This window comes from Lathamus discolor, chromosome 7 (assembly GCF_037157495.1).
Source record: "Lathamus discolor isolate bLatDis1 chromosome 7, bLatDis1.hap1, whole genome shotgun sequence".
NCBI classification, from domain to species: Eukaryota; Metazoa; Chordata; class Aves; order Psittaciformes; family Psittacidae; genus Lathamus; species Lathamus discolor.
The window spans coordinates 115093-139324 of NC_088890.1; the positions used below are offsets into that span (position 1 = coordinate 115093).

The window sequence follows — 24232 nt, forward strand, 5'->3', positions numbered from 1 at the left end:
CAATGCTCACAGGAGGGCATTGCTTTTTGTGTGGCTGAAGGACAGGTTTCCATTGTGGAAGCTATCAATGTGACAATTTTTGCTAGGGCTAAAATACTCTTTAGTGATGGGAAAGTCCTTTGCAAATGTCTTTTGCAAATGTCAGCTGACCTGGTCCCTGGTATTTTCTGTCCTATTAGTTTATACATTCTGTTTCCATTTTGCTAGCCAATAGTGTTTTAAAAGTGACCAGAAAATTTCCATTTGTTACTTCCTGCATTGCAAAATAGATACTTGATGGCTGAAATTCTTGAAAATGTGTCAATCACCAATTATACTGCATGGTCATAATGCAGTCTTGTGCTGTTCAAGGCTTGTAGGTGTTTCCATCTGCTTGATATATGGTTACAGATTAAGAACTAAACTTAGCATCACGCTAAAGAAGTGTTATATTTCACCAGGGCAGTAACATACTGAGGCATTTCAGACTTGGAAAAGCGAGCTGTTATATGTACATTAGTTGTGTTACCTGAAATCCAGGGTAAATCTCCTTATTAGTTAACCTTCTAAATCCCCTATTGCAAAACCATTAATCCCTTATCACAGAATATAAATCTCCGGGTTATCCATGTCATGCCACTAATGCACAGGCCTTTGGAGCAGATACTGTACTTAGTCCCTGCTTCCAGCTTATTAGTTCCCAGAGCAACAAAGTCAGCAAAGAGGCCAATGTATAAATATAGTATGGAGTTAGCAGGCCGTTTTGAATGTGAATGGAGGTATTGGAGGTAACAGGACTGTCGAAGACCACAGCAGATGTGAATGCAGGTAATGAGATTTTATAAAATCCATAAGGCTGGAAGAAGACTTTCTGGGCATAAAATCCCTGGGCTCATTTCTCCCCGAAACTGAATTCTGTGATATCATTTTCAGGGAAATGAAGTGGCAAGGAGGGGTGAGGGAAGGGTTGCCACCATGCCATTTTCTAAGCACTCTTTCTCTTCCCCCCAGGAAAACTTGCAGAAGCTGATACACATTGAGCACAGTGTGAGAGGGCAGAGTGGCCTCCTCCAGCCAGGAAGGGTGAGTGCTGCAGGCAGACCTATGCTGAAAAGGGCATTGTTTACAGTCAGCTGTATCTCTGGTGTGTGGAAGGACAGATTTCAGACATCTAGAGGTATTGTTTAATGAGCTACTGTGATAAGGGTCAGAGCTCTGCTTTGTGTAAAAAGCCATCACTCTGGCAGTGCACAGAGGTGTGCTGAGAGCCTTATGCTGGGAAAGACATGTATTGGCCATGCCTTCACACAGAGCAGCATTTCACTTTCCACTCCAGCTGTCCTCAGCCACCCCATGTATAGTGTGTTTTGATGGAGCTGCTGTTTTTCTCCCTATATACTCCTGTTAAAAGGCTGCAACATGAGCAAGAATGTCTTGCAGCCTGGAAAGACTTGGAGTTTTATTTGGCTGGGTAAGAGCCTTAAATCAGGGGAAATTACTTGTTTTAAAATTTTTATTCCCCCCATTCCCCAGTGGTGCTCTTAATGCAAGACATTGTTTAGAAGCCATACATGAATGTAAGTGTGGGAGAGTGCATATCTCCATCTTGCCATCCACATCAAATGCACATTTCTTCTCCTGGCTTTTAAACCTGTTGTCTCCTCAGCTCCAACCTGCCTCTACACTTCAGGAGATTTCTTTCTCAAGTTCTGCAACTCTGACTTTCCCTTCAGTCCACCAATATCTTTAGCAAAAGTCATGAAGCGATTTTCAAGGCACGCATACTCAGAGTATAAGAATCCTCACCAGCCAAATACTGCAGTCAACCTCTGGTTTTTTTCTCTGACATCAGTATTTTCACCTGTCCTAGTCAGGTAATGCTTAAACAAATTCTGCAAAGCCCAGCATACAGAAGTTGCAGGATTGGTCTCTCTGACTGCCAACTGTTTGTTGTAGAGTGAAAAACTACACCAGATTCTGTTCTCCATCCAAAAAGAGGAGATGGCTGTTAATCCACTGATGTAGTTCAGTTATTCTACACCTTTTCAAATGTTACTGCAATCAAGTTATAGTATGTTGGTTTAGCTGCTTACATACATAGTCCTATATATACATAGTAAAAGTGTGGACCAACAAAGTACTGTGTTTGCAAGTATGTACAGACTATGTAGGCAGGCATAGTTATGTGGATGTAGTGTGTTGAAACCCAAGGTCTCAGGTTTTCTTTTTGTCTATTTTAGTGGATTTTTAAGGACAAGAGTTATTTTCTGAAGCCCCTTACATGTCAGCTTTGCAATCTGTGACAGTCACCTCCGAGTGCTGTCCACAGTGAAGAAGCAGTGGGCTGAGACAAGTGGGTTTCTATCCAACTCAGTACTGATACATGTGCAAGCCATGAAGAGCAAAAGGGCTAACCCAGGCAAAGACGGGTAAGGCTAGAAGCAAGTGTTGAGCTATTTACCTCTTCTTGTGCTGATGAAAGCAGTGAGAGTACGTTTCCCCAGGAGGAATATTTTCTTTTCTCAGTAAGATCCAGAATGAGAAGTCTCAGGATTACAGTCTGCTGTTTTCTCCTTCAGATCTTTGTTAAAGAGGGAACACTGATGAAAGTCTCTGGCAAACACAGACACCCTCGGCACTTGTTCTTGGTAAGACTGCTTTTATATTTTTACTGTCTCGTATTTTCTCCTGCACTTACTTGCAGCCCTGAACCCTGGCAGAAAACTTCCATGCTGCAAGTCATTTAACCACCAGCAGAGATGTGCCGAGTCAGTTTTTGTTGCTAACAGGGCTGTAGGGAAAGTGGCCATGCCACAGTCTCCAGGAGCTAGTTTTAAGAAATAGTGATCTCGGCAGTAGTAACTCTGAAGTAACTCTGACGAGTACTTCCTAACAGATGGTACTTGCTTCCTTGCTGATCTCTCTTCTCACTCACCTCTGCTAGTATTAGAAAAACATCCTGGAGCTGCAGCTAAAGCTGGGACCAAATTCCAAGTTGTTACCATTTTGTCTCCTGGTGTGTTTGTAACTGCCATCATAACCCACTACCTACAGCAAATACTGAAATGTCAGAAACCTAGTTATTGTAACTGATATAGAGAATTTAAAAGGGAGATCAGATATCTGATCGGTAAAACACACTGAGATGAAATTAATTTAAACTTGGGATAAACTGAGATACATTTCAAGTAGTCCAGAATGGTTCTATCAGCTTAAAGGTCACAAAAGGCAGTAAGTATTACAGGAACAAAGACAGCACAGAAGTGAGTTTCTGGCACTTTCTAGATTAGAAACTGTTTTTGATTCCTGGGGAGAACTGAGCTGCTCAAACACAGATGTTAACTGCAAAGAGAGAAGTGTCTCTTGGCAGCTGGAGACATTACAGTAGCCAGTGCCCTGTTGCTAATAGATGCTCTCAGTATTCAGAAACAGTGTTTCCTTCTTTCTTTCTTTCAGTCAGAAAGGCAAGCCCTGGCAAAACGTGCTGTCATGCAAAGTAAGTGGTGAAGCTAGACTAAACCCTAGTAGCCACTTTCAAAAATAAAGGGCACGTAAAACTGGCTTCTTTCCTGCTTTAACACATAGAAGTTGCAACCACTTCAGGCTTCCCGTGTTATGTCTCCTGTTGTGGCGGGGGTGAATTGAGCTTGAAAACAGCTGCAAACTTATTGGCAAACACCTGTGCTTAGGTTCAACGATTTTTTTACTCAGTCTCCCTTCCCCTGAAGCTCCTCAGGGGTATGGCAAAATTGCAGGAAAGCCAGTCACTGAGGAATATGGTAATTCCTGCATTAACACCTCAATGGTTTTGCATTATCTGCTTGTCACTGCTAATGCTGTGGATTCTCTGTTGTGCCACCACCACTCACACCACTACCACTCATGCACACCTTAATGTGGATACATTAAGACAACTAGTGTGTAGTTATGGCAACATATTTTCATCTTGACATTTAGTATCTTTACTGCATCAGCCTTAAGGCCCTACTAATCACTGCCAATACCTTTTTGTAACAGCCAAGCACTGCATGAACACACCCTTCCTTCCAGCAGTGCATCTAGCCCAGCCGACGTGCTGTCTTGGTTCTGATGCCTGAGGAGACTGTGTGATTAAAAAACCCAAAACTATAAACCCCAAAGACTAGAATAATCTCCTTAACACCGTCTCTTAAAGCCCTTTTCTTCTAAGGACTGTATGATCACCCTCAGCAGCCACTGGCAGATCCGTGGTGGGAATTTGTCCCAAAGTAGTAATGAAAAATCCTTTTTCAGAACTACCTTATTTTAATTTTTTCTGATCCTTCACATGTGAGCTGCCACTCACAGAGCTCATGTGAAACACTTGCACAGGTGGAGGCTGGTGTAGTTTTGGGTGAAATAAGTGGATTTGCCTTGGCTATCCAACTATCCAAGCTAAAATTTTACATAAACAGCACTTCCTGAAGTTCTTAGCAGTGAACTTCCTCTGACTGAAGCTAAATCAAGCTCAGGACCTGGAGAGAATTTCAGTGGAGAAGCATACACTGAAGGATAACCCTGAGAATTTAACCCTGACACATGAGCACACCAAACTAAAGTTGTAGCTGGAATATGCCAGAAAAATTGGCTGTGTCCCAGACTCCTACTTGGCCTGTGTGTTCAGTGTATGCTTTGGTGCTGTGTGTGCTGGTGCTCCAATATATGCTCATAAGGAGTGATCTATGTCTGTGCAAAGCCCATATAGGCATGAGTGTGTAGGACACACATTTAGGGGCTTTTGATGTGCATAAGTTTCTGTGGGTGTATGTTGTGTGTATCACAAGGTTACTTGAGCTGGCTTTTTTGTCCATGCTGCTGGTATTGTTGAATCTGGTGCTTCCTGGCAGGATGTTTGCTGTGTGCCTGTTTCCTGAGTCCAGTCTCTGTTTACAAGGATGCTGGGGCCTCTTTGCAGCACAGTATGAGCTGCTGACACTGGCAGGCTCCCGAAATGCTCCCCAACCAGAGGCCTTAGCAACTCAGACACTGTCTCTTATCTCACCCTCCCAAGAATTTCTCCACAAAGGCTGCTTGTGCTGCAAGTGGACTGCAGGAAGCTGCTATCAAATAGGAGACTGTTTAGTGCCCTAACTGGCGGGGCTGGAGTACAGGAGGCTTTGGAGTCAGAGTTTGGAAAATGCAGCCCCAGCACACATTCAGGCTGCTTCACTGACTCTCGGGGGATGTTTTAACATAGACTTGAATAGAACACCACAGGGTTCATAACAAATTACCCTTTAAAACATTCAGAAAAGACAAACACGTGGTAGAAGCTTTCAGACAGAGAGTGCATTACATATGGATGCCAGCAGTTCAGCAGGGCATAGATAAGCTTGTTGGGATCAATAAATTTGGACACTATGGGCTAGAAGACTTGCACTGCTCTCTATTATTGCTGTGATGATTACTGACAAATCATTCTTTAGTCTTCTCCCTTCTCTGCATCTCTGTCACAGCTTTCCTTCCAAAATATAGTATTACCATCCAATTGGTTGTATTTAAATGTCTTTGTCACAGTGGAATCCAAATGAAGCTGGTTTTCATCTACTTCTTTATTTCTTGAGAATTTCTGCATTTAAGATGCCTTGTCTCTAGTATCACAAAGTATTACCTGTGCCTTGGTTTTACATTGCCTTGCACATCTTTGCTCATAGAATCCCAGTACAGTGATCAGGGGGCTGGCTGAGTTTATGCATATTGATACTGTTGTGAGATGCCTGGGAAAGACAACAAGAGAACATGACCTGTCCATTCAAGGAAAGCAGAGAATGCATACACACGAGCGTTACTTTGGCAATGCTAAGGTTCACTGATACTGCTATTCCTGCTAGTAGTAAGGGGAGGAGAGGCCGGCAAAGACCTACAAGGTCCAGTTCTGCTGTTTCATAGAACCACACACTGGTTCGGATTGGAAGGGACATTAAAGTTCATCCAGCTCCAACCCCCTGCCATGGGCAGGGACACCTTACACTGTACCAGGCTGCTCCAAGCCTCGTCCAACCTGGCATCATATATTTGTTGGCACAAAGGTGAAAGGCTGCAATAACATCTAACTAATAAAGTTAGGCAGACAGCAGAGAAGAACTTATCCCATTTTGTGTGAAGCTGTTTGAAAAACATGCATTCTGCAAGGAGCTGTGAGAACTATGTAAATATTTGGGATGTTAGACACAGAATTTTTTTCCACATAAAATGAAAAAAAGTTTCTCACTTTTGCCCTTCCATGGTCTCTGCTGCAGGACACAGACTCAGCAGAGCTGTCAGATGTCTAGGAAAGTTTTGCCAGCAGTGAAGTACAGTTACTGCTTTCAAAATACACAGACCATTCCTCTTTGAATCAGTCTTCCAGACTGCAGCACCGCTCCTCACTTCCACTTCCTTTTTGCCTCACCACCTCTTCACCTTTGGGGTGGGGGGGCGGACCTCAAGAGAGCCAGAGCTCCAGCATCCTGGGCAGTTAGTTGGTATTGCCAGATAGTAAACGTAGAGTGTGCCTTTGCAGCTTGGATGTGGCACTGCCCTGAAAACAAGCAGCTGTTTCACCCAAGATGAATTAAAAAAGAGCTGATTATCTACTTGCTTAGTCAATAGCAACAGTAAAAAATGGGAAGAAGTCAAGTCCTCGATGCAGACTCCCCAGAGTTTTGTGGAAATGCAGGTCTTGAGCTAAGCTGTGTGGCTTAGGCCTGTCTTTAGTAACAGTCCTAGCAGTTAATTAAGTTACTGCTTGTTCTGGATATCACCCACAAGAGTAATGCACAGGCCTGCAAGACATATCGCAAATTACTGATTTTGTCTTTTTCTTCATATAGATGAATGATGTTCTGCTGTACACATATCCCCAGAAGGATGGCAAATACCGACTGAAAAAGACCTTCACTGTGTCAGGCATGAAGGTAATGCCTCATCTGTATTACAGGCTGGAATTAAATTGTGTAGTGGGCTGCTAATGCTTTGCTGGTTTATGTCTCATATCCAGCAAAAGGAAAGAGAGGATGGACCTGTTACCAGGGGATTCCCTTGCCTCTTACAGCAGATAGATAGAAGGAAAAATAATATAAAGCAAACATATAAAAGATTAGCCATAAGGCTGGGACTTAGTACAACAGCCATAATGGTATGACAGGCTGCATAAATAAGGCAAGCTAAAATCAGATTTATCATCTGATCATGAAACTGGAGAGAGAAAAGATTTATTATCCCATTTTCTTCATTCCTATCTTCCTGTCTCCAGCCAATGCATGGCTGCTCCCTACAAGATATTCATTAGGGCTTAGTCCGCCAGGTTTTAAACTCCTGACACTTGAAATTTACATAAACTTTCATGTGTCCTTCTTCAACTGTTTTCACCAAAAACATTAATGGGTTCAAAAAATGATTAGCCAACTTTATGTGGGGAAAAGGTGTAATGGGAGCTATTACATGCAATGACATAAACACGGTCTCTTCTTCCGCAGATTTCTAAATTGCAGATTACAGGAACTGGACACAATTGTGCTGGTTTTACACTCCCTAAGCATTCATTGGCTAGTATCACTAGTACCGTGAAGCTGTGTTTCTCCTAAGTGGCTGTTGCTATTAGTAGGCAACTAATACACTACATGGCAGGGAGAAGGTTTTAGCTGAGGTGTAGCTTTTAAGTGTTTGTTTTGGTCTTGCAGAGCCCTGTGGCAGACTGGCATTCACTGCAGTGCTTCACTGCATAATGCCTGCATGTCAGGAAGAAAGTTATTTCCATTCATTCCAAGAACAGCCAAAACTTCTGCCCAAAATGCTCTGACACTTGTCAGTCAGACTAAACCTCTCCTAAGCTTGTTGCATTAAAACTGAACCCTGGTTGGTACTTTATCTTTACTTTTCTAGATGGATTAAATGATTTTTTTTTCCCTTTAGCACCACCACCATACTGAAGTAGAGAACATTCCTCATTACACCAGCAATGCAAGACAGAAAACCCTACCTGCCCATCTCCTTGCATTGAAATATTAAACAGATGGCTGGGACATCATAGATCCATATACACTGAGACTTCTGTGGTGTACTGCTTATAGACAGCTTAACTCATGTACACACTCATGTTCATGGCATTTATTTCTAGGTCAGCCGTCTAGTGACAGAAAAAGCCCAAAACGTCCTGAAGATTGAATGTGATGAATACTGCCTGATCCTGTCCGCAAGGTACTGCTCCCAGTCATGGCAGAGCACATTACATTCTAGAGCTGTCTATCTACATTAGTCTAACCAATACCTAAGATTTAACTAGTGCCTCATTCTTTTTTGACTCAATTTCAGTCTGTGGTGTAGTAACAGACGATGACTAAGTGCTTGATTATGCCATGAAAGTATTCGTTATAAACTCAAAGAAGCCCATAAACTGTAACTAATTCAATTCATCCACTGAGTAAAGACTAGCAGTTGGGTCTTCAGAACATCTTAAAGGAAAGAGAAGTCTGTTACTAAGATGCTTAAGTGCTTTCCATTATCTTTCACACCTTTCCCCTGTGACATTAAGAGTACGTTTTATCTCCTTTTTATAAAGTTCACTTGTTACCTCATATCAGTAGGGTTGCAAAACTGATGGCAAAAATAGTTATTAGATAATACCATGCAACAGATATAAAAGCATTTAATTGTGCTTCAATGACAAAGCTGAACTTAACCTTACCGGCAACCTCATGGGTTCCTCAAAGGAATTCCACTAATGAGTTTTTGTAGTGCTCATACTGATTACAACTGGGAGTCAGGATCCCTGGCCTGGAATCACAAGCTAATGTCAGAAAGAAATTGTAGGTCAGCTTCTGATCAGAATATAGCAGTGTATTGTATTTTTTCATGCTTCTAGCCCAAAATTAGCACGCCAATTTACTTAGAGCTATAGCAGAAGGGTGGTTGACTTGATTTTCACGTGTAGTTCACTACAAAATACTAGCAGTGATACTAAAATTAAGTCTTCACTGCTTTTAAGTACTGACTTTTCCACCATCAGTCTCCAACTGCAGCATGGCTGGAAGCATGACAGACTTCCCTGAATTACACAGTGCAATAGAAAGACAGGGAGGGTACTTCATTACTCAGAATCAGAATTTGGAGCTCTCAGGTTGCCCAGAGCACTTGCCATCTGTGGGCAGTGCTCAGATACCTGTCATAGCCTTTGTATTAATTTCCTTTTATAACCAGCAAACGAGAAGACATCTGAGATTTTCTTAGAGCTGCACATTCATCAAACCCCTCAGAACATACACAGTACTTCTGAATTACCTGCTGTCAGTTACAAAAGCAGGATACGTACAATCGTTCTGTACTGGAGAAGGGAAATAATTGCTGCATGTTCCATTTATTCAGGGCAGCTGAGGTTGGCATCCCTAGTGAGAAGCTTGGGATGTTCTGCTTGAAGTGTTACGTTGTTTCTTAGCCTTTTGTACTCATATCAAGTCCGTGCTTAGTAAGCCTAAACAAAGTATGTTTAGGCCAAGGGCCACTATGCGCTGTGTTTCTTTGGTAGCAGACAGAATCAGGGCCTGAGGCTAAGGCTGCCCTTCTGATAAAAGCCAGACAGAGCCCCTTTCCCTTCCTTGTGCTCCTCATTCTGGGACCAATCTGCTGTAAAAGTCACCCAAGAACATTTTTTACTCTCCTTCTGTACTGGCTGGCAGAGCTGGTGAGACACCAGCATGCCCTTCCCAACCCCACTGCACAACATCCTTGGTCTGCTACACTCATCAAAAGGAGCAGAATGACAGTGACAGCATGGCAACAAAATCCCATCCCAGTCTGGTTTCTGTGTTCCATGGATGTCTCCTACTGTCCAGAAGACTACAGTGACAATTTGACCCTCTATTTGCTTAAGGAAGAATACATGAGCCAACAGAGATACGATAATTCAGCAAAAGATGCAGCCCAAAAATCACAGAAGGACCCAATGTGGCAATGGTGAATCAAGGTCTGAGCTTCTTTGAGCATCAGAGGTTTAGTAAAAATCCCTTTGAGCTTTCATACAGGCAGTGAAATAGCTGATTAAGAACAGGCTGGTGTCAACTGAGATCATTTATCTTACTCACCAGCAGACAGGCATTATTCCTACATTTATACACTAATGACCTATGATTACTGCCTAGAGATGTTTAAGGAAGTGGAGAAGAGGCGAAAGGGGCCAGTTACGTATCAGACTTTTAATACCAGATTGTCCCTTTTACCCGTCTTTCCCAAAGACGTTTTAATTTACAGCACTATACTGGCCATGATTTCCTTTGAGTTTTTTAAATCATATCTTCATTCTCAAGTGAAGAGAATTTCCAAAAAGGAATCAGCAAGAAAAAGGTTAAAGCCAAAACTTGCCTATATGCAGTAGTTACACTGGCTCAGAGTTTCTATTCCAGGCTTCTTGAAATTTACAGAGGCTGGTGTTTTTCAGATAAGGGGTTATGCTCGGAGTGCAGGGGGATGCCGAGTCAGAGATCCTCAATAAATCTGGCATTTCCTCTCTTTTTGTGTCACATGTCCCCATCCCCATCCCCTGGGTTGTTGGTTTTTTTTTTTTTAAGACCACAACAGACAAATTGTTCTCAGATGTCTGGTTTGGTGCCTTCATGAGGACAGTGTGAGGAAATCCCAGCTGAACAGCAGCTGGCAATTATGCCACTGCTCATTTTTACAACAGTCTAGTAGGTAGCTTCAATGTGAATGGCTGGCATGGCTTAGGGGGGGAGACCATGCTGAACTGTGTTGCCTCTGTGACTGATGCTGGCAACAGCTAAAGTTGTGCACAGTATCAGGTGGACAGGAAGCATACAGTATGAAGTCACAGCAGGAAAAACAGCTAATGCAGGCAGGACAGTTTATGGCTGTAATAGAACAAAAGCATCTGGGAAGTAACAGGCACTGTAAGAGCCCTGCTGCTTTTTTGAGACAGCTGGACTGGCAGCGAAGTACAATGTGCTCACTTGTTTTGCCTTGTGCAAAGGGGGCATCTAGGGGCCAGTCTGGAGAACTACTGGCCTCCACGCAGAACAGCAGAGGGAGAGAATGCAGAACTCGCTCCCCAAATTGTTGTCCTGGCCTCTTGCCAAGAGGCTGAAGATTGTCTGTGATGAAGCCAGAGGAAAATGAAAGCATTCACATCTCCACGATGACTTTTTTATTTCCCAACATGAAGATCATCTGAGCATCCAACTGTAGAGATGAGCATAAACATGGTTACTTTGAGCAACTCATGCCAACAATACATGCCTTGAGTGCCTAAAAGCTAGGGTACACATGATTAAAAAAAAGATATTTCATATTATCCTATGTGATCCAGGATTGAGCAGCTTACAGTAAGGTCAGAGACTACTTGGAAAAAAAAAAAAACCTAGGCATTTAATTCCTTCTCAGTGACAGTCCTAACCATGGGTCTAATCATTTTGCTGAATGTGTCAAACAATTTTGTTTCTGGTCAGAAAATGATCAGTTAAATGCAGTAGCAGGGGGAAACAAACATTCATAAAGCAAAGCTTTTCTCCTCTGATCCAGAAACTCTCTGTTTCAGTCCCTGCTGTGCACTGCATTGACTGGTCTGCTGTATTTCATTCCACAGCTCTTGCTCGGAAAGGGATGACTGGTACAGCTGCATAAGCAGACACATCCCAGATGACTACAAAGCTCACAACGCTTCCACTTTTCACAGCAGCGTGGAGGTAAAAGGAGGCCAAGACTTTCAATGCTAGAAAGGCAAAGAGGGATGAGAGAGACAGAGAGAGGAAAGGAGGAGGGTTATAAAATGCAGAGTTCCTAGTGGCAAGATGTTCTTAGTAATTTCATTTAGACCAGTATGCCAGACTTAAACAACAACACTCATGGGTCACCAGTGAAATGTTAATCACACTCTATACTCTGTGGCTTTGCTTAAATAGAACTTTTGGAGGAAGATTATTTTGTCCTAAAGGGTAATTAGTTTAGATGAACTAAAAATGCTTATAAACTTTTTAAACTTTAAGAAAACAAACCTACCCAGTAGTTACACTAGCATCATACACACAGTAGCCACTGCCATGGCAAAACCCACCAGCAACAGTCTAATTGCACCAGCACAATACATATATATGACTGATATGTCATCAATTTCAGTTGTACTACTCCCAGTTAAGGACACTAAAAATGCATCTGACAAATAGTAAAAATGCTATTTTAGGTTATATAGAACCTCAGTTTTACTAAACAAAATAAACTGAGTTAAAAAGAGTGCTCATGAGACCACAGCTGGAGTGCTGCATTCAGTGATGAGCTTCTCAGTACGAGAGAGACATGGAAATCTTGGAAAGAATTCAACAAAGGGCCAGAAAGACAATTAAGGGAATGAAGCATCTCTTCATCAGACATCTTGAGGAAAGGCTGAGATCTGGGACTGTTCAGCCTGGAGAAGGGAAGGTTCAGGGAGAGATAACATCAATGTGTACAAATACCTGAAGGGAGGCTATGAGGAAAATGAAGTCAGGCTCTTCTCAGTGGTGCCCAGTGACAGGACTAGAGGCAATGGGCACAAAGTGAAAGGCAGGAGGTTCCCTCAAACATCAGGAAACACTTTTTCACTCCAAAGGTGACTGAGGGTTGGCACAGGTTCCCCAGGGAGATTGTGAAGTCTCCATCCTTGGAGATACTCAAAAGTGCTAGATATGGTCCCAGCTAACTGGCTCTAGGTGGCCCTGCCTCAACAGGGGGCTTGGACTAAATGACCTTCAAAGGCCCTTTTTGACTGAAAGCTGAGAGCTTTTTATGGCTATTACTTCAAAAGCTGCTAATAAAAAGGTGGGTTTAACTCACATTCTTACCTGCAATTTGTATAAACAATGAATCAGATCCTTGTCTGATGTGGAAGTGTCAATACCCGGCCAATAATAGATCTATGTGGATTTTTATCTGTTGTGACTCTGGCTATACAACACCATGTACTGACTGGGCACATTCTTTCAGTGCTGAAGCAGCTCTCACTTACAAGGTGCATTAGAAATTAGAAAATTTAGGGATCTTAGCAGGTAGACGAAAGGTAGACGAAAATGAGAGAGTTGTGTGTGACGGAGCAGGGCTGACTATGTGGACTTTGTAAGTGCAGATGCTTCATTTGTTCTTGTTTGATTTTAAGCTAAGGGAAAGGCTTGGAACACCCTTGGGTGAGAGGCCTCCTACTCTGGTACCTGTGTCGCATGTCATGATGTGCATGAACTGTGGCTGTGACTTTACCCTCACTTTGAGACGACATCATTGCCATGCATGTGGGAAGGTAAGAGCTGTACAAGCTTCTCAAGGAGGCTTTACGCACACCTCTAGGACACTGACTGCCACTCTGTAACTGCTGCAAACTTGTAGCAACATCAAGACCAGAACTTGCTTTCTCACAGAACTTGTCAGTGCTTTGCTAAATTAGGGTTCTGACGACTTTAGCAGGAACAATAGTAACCTTCCCTTGAGGGTCAAATTAGCCCCTAAAGGCCAGTAGTTGAAGGCTGCTGAGTCCAGCCATTATATCTGATACCCAGCTAGCTCTAGAGACAGTGAAGCAACACACTAAAAATACAAGCTCTGTTCTGGATCAGAGCAGTAACACATCTAGTCTATGTCCTGTCCCTAATAGCAGCTGGTAAAATTCTCTTCCAGGAAGAGTGAAAAAACTTGGAAGCGGAGCATGGTTTGATCAGTGACCAAAGGGAAAGTTTCCTCTATGCTACATTGAGGAGCTGCTGCTTTTTGTTCTAAAGCCAAGAGGATCTATAAGCTTTCTTGGTTTTGTCCCTTTATAACTGACTCTTCAGGATTTGTTCCTACACAAACCTGCAGTCCTGTTTTAAGCCATGGCTGTATTTTTTTTAATCTTCTTCCTAATTCCACAGAAAAGTTAACCTGTACCTACATAGGGATAGCATGAATGTGCAAGCTTGCTTAAAACCACCAGTATTACTAACAAACCTATGAAACCAGAAGTAATATTAAAGTGGTCTTTCTGTGATTCACTAGTACAGAAGGTGTAAGTTCCTGGGAAGAGGTGTACAGCAATGATGTGCAACCAAATACAGTGATCAATTCTGCTTGGTTTATAACAGCATACATCTACAGCAATCACATTTCAGTCAACACTTACCTCATTTGCCACATTTTTAGAAGAGAGTCATATTTGGTCCCCTATCCATCTTCCTCTCCCAACCAGCTCAGAGGATTTGTTTTGTACCTGCATATATATCCATTTAAATTATACTTATGTGCATCTCTCCTTGCTGGAACAGATTGTGTGTCGAAATTGTTCAAGAAACAAGTACCCTATGAAGTACCTCAAAGATCAAGCAGCCAAAGTCTGTGATAGCTGCTATGGGGAACTTAAGAAAAGAGGTAAGATTCCTTCATTCTCAGTAAAACTGACACAATTTCCTGTCTGTATGATGGGGAGGCTTTAGGATCTGCCTACCCTGTTCTGCTCAAGCATGAGGCATGTGTATTGAGGTCCAACGAGTGCCAGGCTGTATGACAGCTAAAACTGTTTTAGCAAGGCAGGTTCTCTGAGGGCCTTTGATGAACAAGAATAACAATAAAAACTATGTCCTGTAAGGAGCTGCTGAGGACACAGGGTTTGTCTAGTTTGGAGAAAAGGAGGCTGAGGGGTGACTTCATTGCTCACCATAGCTTCCTAAGCAGAAGTAGAAACAGAGCTGCTGATCTCTCTTCCCTGGTATCCAGTGACAGAACACACGCAAGTGATTCAAAGCTTTGTCAGGGGAGGTCCTGACTTGACATGAGGAAACATTTTTTTACCCAGAGGGTGGTCAAACACTGGAACAGGCTTTCTGGAGAGGTGGTCAATGCACCATGCCTGTCAACATTTATGAAGCATTAGGACAATGCCCTTAATAATATCCTTTAACTTTTGGGCAGCCCTGAGGTTCCTTCCAACTGAACTGTTCTATCCCGTGATGTAACTATAGGCGATAACTTTTCTCCATAGTTTCTAACGAATTATCCATTTAAATAAAACAATAGCTTTACAGTTGCTCGCTGTCCTCATCCATGTAGTAGCTTTCATAAAAAGAAATGCTGAGGTAAACTGCAGTCACTAAATGCTTTCCACATGGGGAGTTAATCTGTCTACAGATGAAAGCATGAATTCAAAGCAGAAGAGTTACTGCCTAACTGAAACTCCATATTATTGTCCTACTATACACATCCCTTCTCCAATTTAAATACACATCCATATAAAAGATAAAAGGGGGAGCATGGGTTACATATATGTGAACAGAGAACAAACATGAAATAACATTCTTGCACAGCTATTCATGTAGAGAGTCTCTAAAAGTAGGCACATTATACTGGCAAGGATAAAAAGGTAAAGGAGATACATGAACTTGTTTTTCTATCACGATCTAAGAAATTCACCAGTAGCTAAGCAAACATGTGAACAGATATTGTCACAACAGCCAAAAAAGCATCCCCAAGCCACTGTGTGTCCAAGAAGTGATAACTCAGATTTGGGCTAAAACAACGTTGTGTTTTACTAAGCGCTTCCAAATACTGTGCATTGCCAGAAGTGAGATCATGAAGATAAGAACTCAAGAGAAGTGGGATTAATGGAGATTGGCAGGATAGCTCTCTCCCATGCAGAACTCAAAGAGAATAGTTCATACAGAATGTCCCACTAGTGAATCTATCCTGGAAAGGTGTTACAGAACAGAGACAGATGGAAAAGCCATTTGCTTAAAGCCGATTTTAAATTAGAAGAAAACAAGCTGTGTTTTGTGTTTTGTTAGCTTTCTTGCAGGCTTCGTTCAAGTAGCTGCAAATTATTACCATTAACCTAGGGTGACACAAAATCTACCCAGATAATCATACTTAAAGGGGCAATTTGAAAGAAAAGCTAAGATAAAAACTAGGTATGGAGTAACATTTGCGTTTTCCTTATTCACTTACATTAGCATGTGTTTCTTAGCCCTAATCTGATATGTACCAATTCATCCATTTCCCCCTTCCCTTTCTGAATTTTCTTAACCTTGCAGAGCGGCCACTGAGTGTGAGCTTCCCTCCAACTTCATCCAGGTGTTCAAACAGTGCCTTCTCCTCTGTCTTCCACAATATGCATTACTCATCTTTTAAGAAACAGAAGAAAATCCCTTCAGCTCTTATGGAGGTAGGACCAGGCAGCCTGAGAAAGGCAAAGAACTGTAGAAAACTCTGCTCATAGTTCAGCAGCTCTGTCCATAACCTATCCTGTGTGCAGTGTTCTCAGCCCATGCCCTGGTCTACTTTCATCATGCAATTATTTTTATTCTGTTTTTCACAATAGTGTTTCCCCAGCTATTCAGGAACAAGGTGTAAATCACCTTGATGTAGTCTAGGCAGCTACCAGCAGGTATTTGTTGTTGTATTAAAGAGAAGAGGGTGGCAAATATCTTGCTGAACTCATTATACAGCCCAGACACTGGAATTTCTTGAGGTTTGTTTGTGCTGAGGTGAAATTGAGCCAAGGATACAAGCATGTAATACAGACACACTAATGGAATACTGAAAGAATGGGCATTAAAGCATTGCCCCTCTATTTCCAAGGAGGCACCATGCGTTTAGCAGCAGGAACTGTCTCACAGTGGCATTGCCCCACAATTTTTTCCAGCTTGCTTTACCCAGGTCTTGGAACATTTCTGTTCTGCTGCTAAACATGCTTCCTGATTTCTCCTACCCTGCTCCAGCCTTCTCTTCTGACAGTGCTACAAAAGCTGGTTTTGACTCTGTGTTTCTAAATCCAATACTATTGCAGTTTACTACTGTAACTAACGACATACACTGCACTGTGTGAGTGTGTATAGTCCCATCTACTCAAAACCAGGATCTTTAAGAACATTAAGTGCTTAGATCTCACTTCTGAGATAACTCTTCTCAGAAATATTATTCCACAAATGAAATCAAGTCATAGTCAAGTGATTAACATAAACTGATGTAAAACCATTGCAATGTCCTAGATAATACCACATATTTTAAAAGTGTTCAACTACAAGACTGTAATCCCCTTTTGGAAGCAGGTACTTTCACTACAACAACAACAAAAAAACCAAACAAAAAAACCCCCAACCAAACAAAAAACAACCAGAACTAAGAAAGGGGACAAGTTTGGCTTCTCAGAACACAGCCATAAACTTGCTGAACTCAATAGTAACTTGACTGCATATTTTCCATCAGAGTTACCAAGAAGTAAGTTTAACCAGAAATCTTCAAACGGTTAAAAAGGTCTGTAATACCATGCTTGCACCTTTTCTGTCTCAGTATTTTTAATGGTCTACTTATGGTTTAACAGTCATAGACCTGGTTGTCTGGTGTGAGGCAAACACTCATAACTGGGAGGGGAAAAGCTTTTGCTGTTATAAACCCTAATTTCTCCTATGATGCTCCAGGTGGCAGCCTCAGGAGAGGGAGCTACCATCAGCGGTTACCTCAGCAGATCTAAGAGAGGCAAAAGACAATGGAAGAAACGCTGGTTTGTTATCAAAGGCAAAGTCCTCTACACCTACATAGCAAATGAGGTACTGTGCAATCTGACTTGAAATAGTTTCCCGTATTCTCTTCTTTACTCCCTGCAGGCAGCACAAATAAATGTGAAAGGTATAAATGGCAGTTGTCACAACTACATGACTTCTGAGCCCTGGTGCTCCCCAGGGAGCCATCTAGCTGGACCATGGCAACCCTCCTCACAAACTGCTCTTCATTATTTAACTTCTTGCTATTTATGCTACTATAAACTGTGAACCTTTGTCTACATATTTACACCTGAAGACTTCAAGGTCCTTCCACATTCTCTGGTTACTTGGTAACTCCCACATATTTTGAAAATGGATGGTGCTATGATCCATTTCTGGTGGGGAAGAGAATCTTGTAGCTCTGCAACTAAGAACATATTTGTCCTACTAGTACCAACAGGGAAAGACAGGAAGCGGTCTGCAGAGGTGAGAGTAATGCCTTGTGTATTGACCTGTAAGCTCTTCCTTACAGCTAATGGGGCTGGGTATCAGCTAGATCATCTTTATGTATTTTGTCTCCTCCCAGTCCCTTTTCTTATTTTCATTTCTTCTCCTTTGTGAATAGCTGCAAAACAAATAAACTTCAAGGAAGTATTATCAAGTCTGATGACAACTGGCAGATTTCATAAACAGAAGCATAAAAATTCATTGTGCTGAACAAAAGACAGAGTGCAAGAACTGCTGTAGCGGCAATATTTGGTACTTTAAGCCTTCAAAATACTTTGCAAACATTATTTATTTACACTTCCATCACCATTGTGACAGTTGCAAGAAACAACATTATCCCCTTTAAATAGATGAGGAGAATGATGCACAAGAGTTCATTATTTAGCCAGCAATTAAGACCACTAGCACCAAAAAACTATACCCGATTCATTTCTCTTACCTCTGCTAACCGTAAGAGTGACAATTTCTGGTTCAACAATAGGAAAAAAAGCAATAGATGGTTCATTACACTTTACGTTCCCAGTTTGCAATTTAGCTTCTAAAAGGAGAGACAAAGGCAACATACACATAAAGAAGACATTACCTAAATACAGTGACCAAACCTGCAGCAGTCAGTAACAGCTAGACTGCAGTTTGAGTAAGTATTATTGTTTTCTTTACCTTGTACAAAGCAGTGCCTGACAAGCAAAATTAATGGATGTTTCTTGGGAGTAAGTTAATTGCATTACCAGCTCAGAAATTTCAAAGCAGCATTTTGGAAAAGCCAGTGTGCTGTCAGAGACAGTGCAGACCTCTAAAAAAGTTGCCAGTGCTATGAAAGGAAATGACAAGGTACCAAAAAGACTATTATTTGTACTTACAGTAAAAATGGTTAAAAGGAACCTAACTGCACGTGGGTTTCAGACTGTTGGAACTGTTGCTGTCCTGTCCCATACTCTCAGTAACCTCTAGTTCACCTCTGGGACCATTATGTCAAAGTGATTAAAGTAATGGTTAATTTGGCCTTCATGGTCATATGGATAATGACAAAGAACTGGACTTTCAGAGGTAGCATTCGAGTTCAGGACCAAGACTAGATAAACACATGCAGTACACACACACTGCTCCTGGTTAGGTAAGAGCCACAAGTCCAGCAGAAGATTCACACTACTGCTTTTGCAGCAGTGTCAGAGAGGGGTTGTACCCTTATTTGTTTTCAGAAAGAGCCCTCAGACTGTTACAAGCCTTCTCTGAATTTTGGTTCACTTCTTGTTTGCTTTCAGGATAAAGTTGCCACAGAAAGTTTGCCTTTGTTGGGCTTCACCATCAACCCAGAAAAGGAGGAAGGAAATACTGATACCATTTTCCATCTCTACCACAAGCAGACTCTCTTTTATAGCTTCCGAGCAGAGGATAACGATTCAGCACAGAGGTACGGGGGCAGACTTCCACACTAGTGGAAGCCAGTGCCCAGGTCCAAAAGCTTATTACATAGGGCTCTTCCCTCTCCTTCACTTTAGAATGCTTTCATAAGAGGAAACGAACAGCTTTCAGAGTGCTGATTAACTCCAATCCCGTGACTGGCATGGGTGACATTAAAAACCCACCTGGTGTTTTTTATTTCCTTCAGGAAGGAGAATTTGATCCTTGGTATAGGTAAAGAGGAGGCTTAGTCTCAAGAGTCATGCCTAGAAGCCTGCCACATATGGTTACATACATAAACTTCTCTATCTGTTCTATTTGTCCATTTCTTAGTTTCCTCATCAACAAATAATGGTTTAGATTTCCCATTCTAATGCTACTGCTTCCACACAATAAAAGTTATTATAACATTAGTAATAAAAATGCTAGCACCCCAAGACGCACAGGGAAGGAAGTGAGAGTCTATGAGAGTTGTGGGGTTTTTTGCTTTTAAACATACTTCAGTGTTTCATACTTCAGTGTTAAACATACTTCTAAGACAGCACTTGTACTATCTTTGTGATTTTACAATAAGTTACTGGTAATGACTGTACTGGAACACAAGAGTCCCAGTACCCAGTTCCCTGCTTTAATAACAAAACTACAGCTCTTCATTAGAGCTGGGATAGGAGATCCAGTCCTCTTCAGGCTTTATTTTCTTAAAACATGTATTGTTTGAATATAAAAATACTTATTTAAGTATTACATATAAGTTTTATATTTTATACTTATATTTAAATACTTAAAATAGAATTACTTCTATTAAATATATTTAATATAAATATTAAATATAGGAATGTTTTTCTTAAAATATGTATTTTCTCTGTAATACATGTAATTTTATATGTATCATTCTTTCTTTCCTGCCCTTTTTAGGTGGATTGAAGCCATGGAAGAAGCATCCATATTATAGCAGCTATCACTCTATGAACTTGGAATAAATTCTCATACTTCTATGCGTTTCCAGCAACACTCCCTATCTTACAAAACTGAACAGTGTATTTCAGGCAAACTGGCTATGTACACTGGATATGAACTGTTTCCAGATTGCTCCTTTTACTTCCTCCTTCTTACATTTGCACAGATAATATTTATGGTGATCTTTATATCTGTGCAAGTTCAACCTGTACTATAAGCTTCTTCTCCAATTCCATAGTAAACTAAGTCTAACATCAAGACAAGAAAATACATGGAAATACTGACTACAGTAAGTAACAGGCTTAGTTTTACTCACCTTAGAGCACTGTCATATTTCGCTGGATTGGTTTTGATATCTACCATGAAATGAGAGAATGTGGTAAACAACAAATGTTCATTTAAAGCACTTTATTTTTATTGAACTATAACTTCAGCTTTTCATGTTTCAAAGGAGTTTTGTGGCCCAACTTATTACTCATCTAGTAACAAGTACCAGTGTGAAATTATGCCCAGTGTATGCTAAAATGCTTCCATAGAAAATGAACACCACATTCAATTGACCTGGTCTATCAACGCATCACTGGCTATGACCCAGGATAATCACTTACCATCAATCTACGATTTTACAAAGATCACTGTTAATTTATGTTGAAGGGTTTAATTTCATACCACTGCAGTACTTTGAAATGCACTCTAGTAGTTTTACAAATCCAAACATTGAATTATATCTCTACTCCCTAGATACTGCAGACTCAAACCCAAAGGTTATTTTTATTATAAAGCTACAGATAGTTTTTTATTTAACACTAGTCTACCTAGTAGTGTTAAGATTTTTACTATCATCTGTTTAAATAGTCTATTCTTGTTTCCAAAGCTCCTGTTGTTTCTGCTGTTCTTGTTAGGAAAAATGTCACCAAAAGTTTAATCCATATAACCAGCACACCATTTGCAATATGCTGGTGGGCTGAAATGCACTTGTCTGAACCTGCTCTGCTGGAGTGCTTGGAACTCCTGTGGCTACGTGCATCTTCCCTCAGACTGCTGTTGTGCACTACATCTCCAGGGCTGGATTCTCAGCAGCCAAGTGTCTGTGACTTCAAAGATGCTGTGCTGCTTTATAACAGCTGAGGATATAGACCTCTGGAGTTTGGGGGGTTTGAATTTCTGTTTGTTTTGGGTTTGTTTTTTCTTTTGAATTTTATTTTATTTTGGGGTTTGGGAGGGGTTGTGCTTTCTTGGTTTTTGTTTTTGTTTTTTTTTTTTTTTTTATAAAGAAGGTTGAGAAGTTGTTTTAACCATTACAATAAAATGGTTTTATGTCCTATATTTGTCATAATATTTGACTGAGGAATAAAACTGCATTTATGATTAAAATATATCTTTGTATAAAAATACCATGTTCAAGAATTTACTTACATTAAAATATATTAAGGGGGGTATTTTTATTACTTTTTAATCTTTGTTCAAGAAGCTTAATGGATATCTGAATTTCTGACCCTAACAAACCGTTTAGAATTGTCTGAATTTTTAAAGGTCTATATGTATCGAAATGACAAAGGTAGTTCAATTTATCACCTGGAAAAATAAGCTTAAAAACCCCAAATGCCTACCACTAAATAAAAATATCATTGTTTTCAGGTTGATACATCTGAGTCTGTTAGTTTCATAAAGCAAACAGAAACCAAGTATGAGAAAAGTAAAACTTTTGTATCTAGTTAATAGATGAAAACCAATGTTCATCAATGAATACTCTTTGTTTCATGTTAGCATGGCCTTCCTTCCAATACACTGTAAATGTTTATCCTCCCTTAAAAATATTTTGCACTGGCAAAAAAAAAAAAAGAAAAAAAGAAAAAGAGACAATTTTGACTACAGACTGAAATCTCTAACCATGGTCTCAAACAAAAGAAAACTGCACTACAGAACAACAGTATTATGAAGATTTAGGTGCTGACATTTACTGACTGTCATATGACATTTTCAGTTATAAGCAGGAAATAAATACATGAAATTATTTTGTTGTAAAAAATAAGATACAGTGCTATTAAACATTGTTTCAAGTAACGTGGAAAAATAAAAGAGCAAAACATAAATGCAGTTCTACAGGCTTTTCCTTTATACTATTTTTACCTTCTTTAAGTCCAGCTTTGGAGTTCTTGTTGCTTTTAACAGACGCCTACCTATTAAACAATTCTCTGGCAAACTAAGAAAGAGCATCAAATCATAATATGGTAGTGAAGACCTTCTGGTAGAAACAGGATTTAGACCTAACTGCTACAATGGCGTATTTCAGTCCAGGCTGCATTTACCTCACCTAGAGCTCACCTACCAATCAACTCTACTTCAGTTACAGATACAAACTGTTTCAATACAGCACAAAGAAAGAAAAAAAATTTAAACATTCTCACAACTTCAGTCCAACTGTTAATCTAATTTGAGCAAAGACAAGTACCAGACAGAAATTATCTTCATTTTCACCTTTTAGAAAATTTTAACATCTTAGAGATATATACTCAGTTTACCAGATGCCATTTACTTACAAACACCTCTTTCGTCCTAAGCTGTAGGTAGTATTACTCTTTCAAAACGAAGATTTAGTTCCACGCCTTCACAAATGTTACATAAAGCAGATCTGTAGTAAGTCACAATGTACTAGCTACTCTGTCAATAGCTCAGATGCAAGCTGATCTTGTTTGAGATCTCATTTTCTGCTTACTTTGACACTCATGGAAAAGCATTAAATTCATTAGCCATTATCTACTATTAATATTTAGATCTATCTTACAGTATAAGCCTACTTAAAATCTTTTTTTTCCATCAGCTACATTATTTCTCCAAACAAAGTTCAAGTCACTCTAAAGCTGGAGAGCACTCAGACAGGATAAGATCCCATGCCAGGCACACAAGCACCGCTGGTCTAGCCCTGGACTCCACTAGTACCCTTCCTGCACCGGTGCTGTGTTGCCAGAGCAGACAACAAGCCCACTTTTGCTAAAAAACAGCTATAGATACACGAGGGCAAAAAGCCCACAAGATGGAGGTCACCAGCTTCCCTCAGCCCTGCCCGCCATGTACAAACCCAAACACAAGGCACAAAGACTCACACTTCAAAAGTCATCTAACAACACTCAAAGATTTCAATTGAATGTGGCATTAACAAGGCTGTACAGTTTATACTGTTAAAACCTTCTCAGTCACTTGTAACTGTGGAATTCTTCCACGCTAGATACCAGCTTTGCTCCTTAAATTTTACCTCAGAAGTTTCAGGAAAATTACATGAAGATTTTAAGCACCTGAAATGACAACTTAAAACCAACAAAACCAACAAACCAAACGACAATAACAACAACAACAAAAAATCCCACCAAAATCCAACAAAAACCCCAGCCCAAGAGAGCTCTACCATACTGCCAATCCCAGGCATTAAAAACACATGAATAACACTAAATCCTGCTTTTGTGTTTCTTTGCCTGCCCTGACTTTTCACCCTCTCTTAGTCCATTGCGTACTTGTACTGCCAACACCACCACAGCCAAAGGATTTTTGGCCTGGGCAGTTACATAGCCCACCTCTGCATCAAAGCACCTCTCTGCTTCCACATCTAAAATATCCTTCCACCCCGTAAGCCGGCACATCTCCCATCTTACCTCTGGTCTGTGACGAATTCAATCTTCTCTCCTGGGGGAAGAGCAACTTCCACAGGGTCTCTTCCTCACGTGGCAGCTTTGCACAGCGCTTTTTTCTTCTGAGGCAGCTATCGCAGAGGGGAACAGCCAAAGGGTCCCTGCGACCAGCGGAACAGCTTGAAAAAGATCACCAAACTCCTCTCCGAGCCACGGCTGTGACCAGTAAATACTTCCCGACAGGAACGGCTGCCTGCGGGGAGGAGCTCTCACGGCTACAGGTGACACGCG

The 24232-nt window shown here is 40.9% G+C and overlaps 1 protein-coding gene and 1 long non-coding RNA gene across 6 annotated transcripts in view; one reads left to right on the forward strand and one right to left on the reverse strand.

Annotated features, from left to right (window-relative positions):
- Window positions 1-22411, forward strand: part of FGD5 (FYVE, RhoGEF and PH domain containing 5) — a 93728-nt gene extending 71317 nt beyond the window's left edge. For 3 of the 4 annotated variants that reach the window (XM_065687331.1, XM_065687329.1, XM_065687330.1), the window contains exons 11-21: window positions 991-1062; window positions 2559-2627; window positions 6810-6893; window positions 8096-8175; window positions 11570-11669; window positions 13112-13249; window positions 14247-14349; window positions 16005-16135; window positions 17391-17519; window positions 19223-19371; window positions 20277-22411. In XM_065687331.1, coding sequence (XP_065543403.1) covers window positions 991-1062; window positions 2559-2627; window positions 6810-6893; window positions 8096-8175; window positions 11570-11669; window positions 13112-13249; window positions 14247-14349; window positions 16005-16135; window positions 17391-17519; window positions 19223-19371; window positions 20277-20313 — 1092 coding nt within the window. In that variant the 3' untranslated portion in view covers window positions 20314-22411. Of the gene's footprint in view, window positions 1-990; window positions 1063-2558; window positions 2628-6809; window positions 6894-8095; window positions 8176-11569; window positions 11670-13111; window positions 13250-14246; window positions 14350-16004; window positions 16136-17390; window positions 17520-18078; window positions 18213-19222; window positions 19372-20276 lie in introns of those variants that run through there. The other variant, XR_010614317.1, reaches the window with a different exon arrangement.
- LOC136018256 (uncharacterized) lies at window positions 9946-24232 on the reverse strand. Of its 2 annotated transcripts, XR_010614320.1 has the most exons (5): window positions 23966-24232; window positions 20635-20674; window positions 18400-18426; window positions 15998-16094; window positions 9946-11166 (listed from the first exon to the last, which is right to left on the reverse strand). It is a non-coding gene; the product is annotated as an uncharacterized LOC136018256 (long non-coding RNA). The 2 variants fall into 2 exon arrangements; XR_010614319.1 differs by lacking the exon at window positions 18400-18426.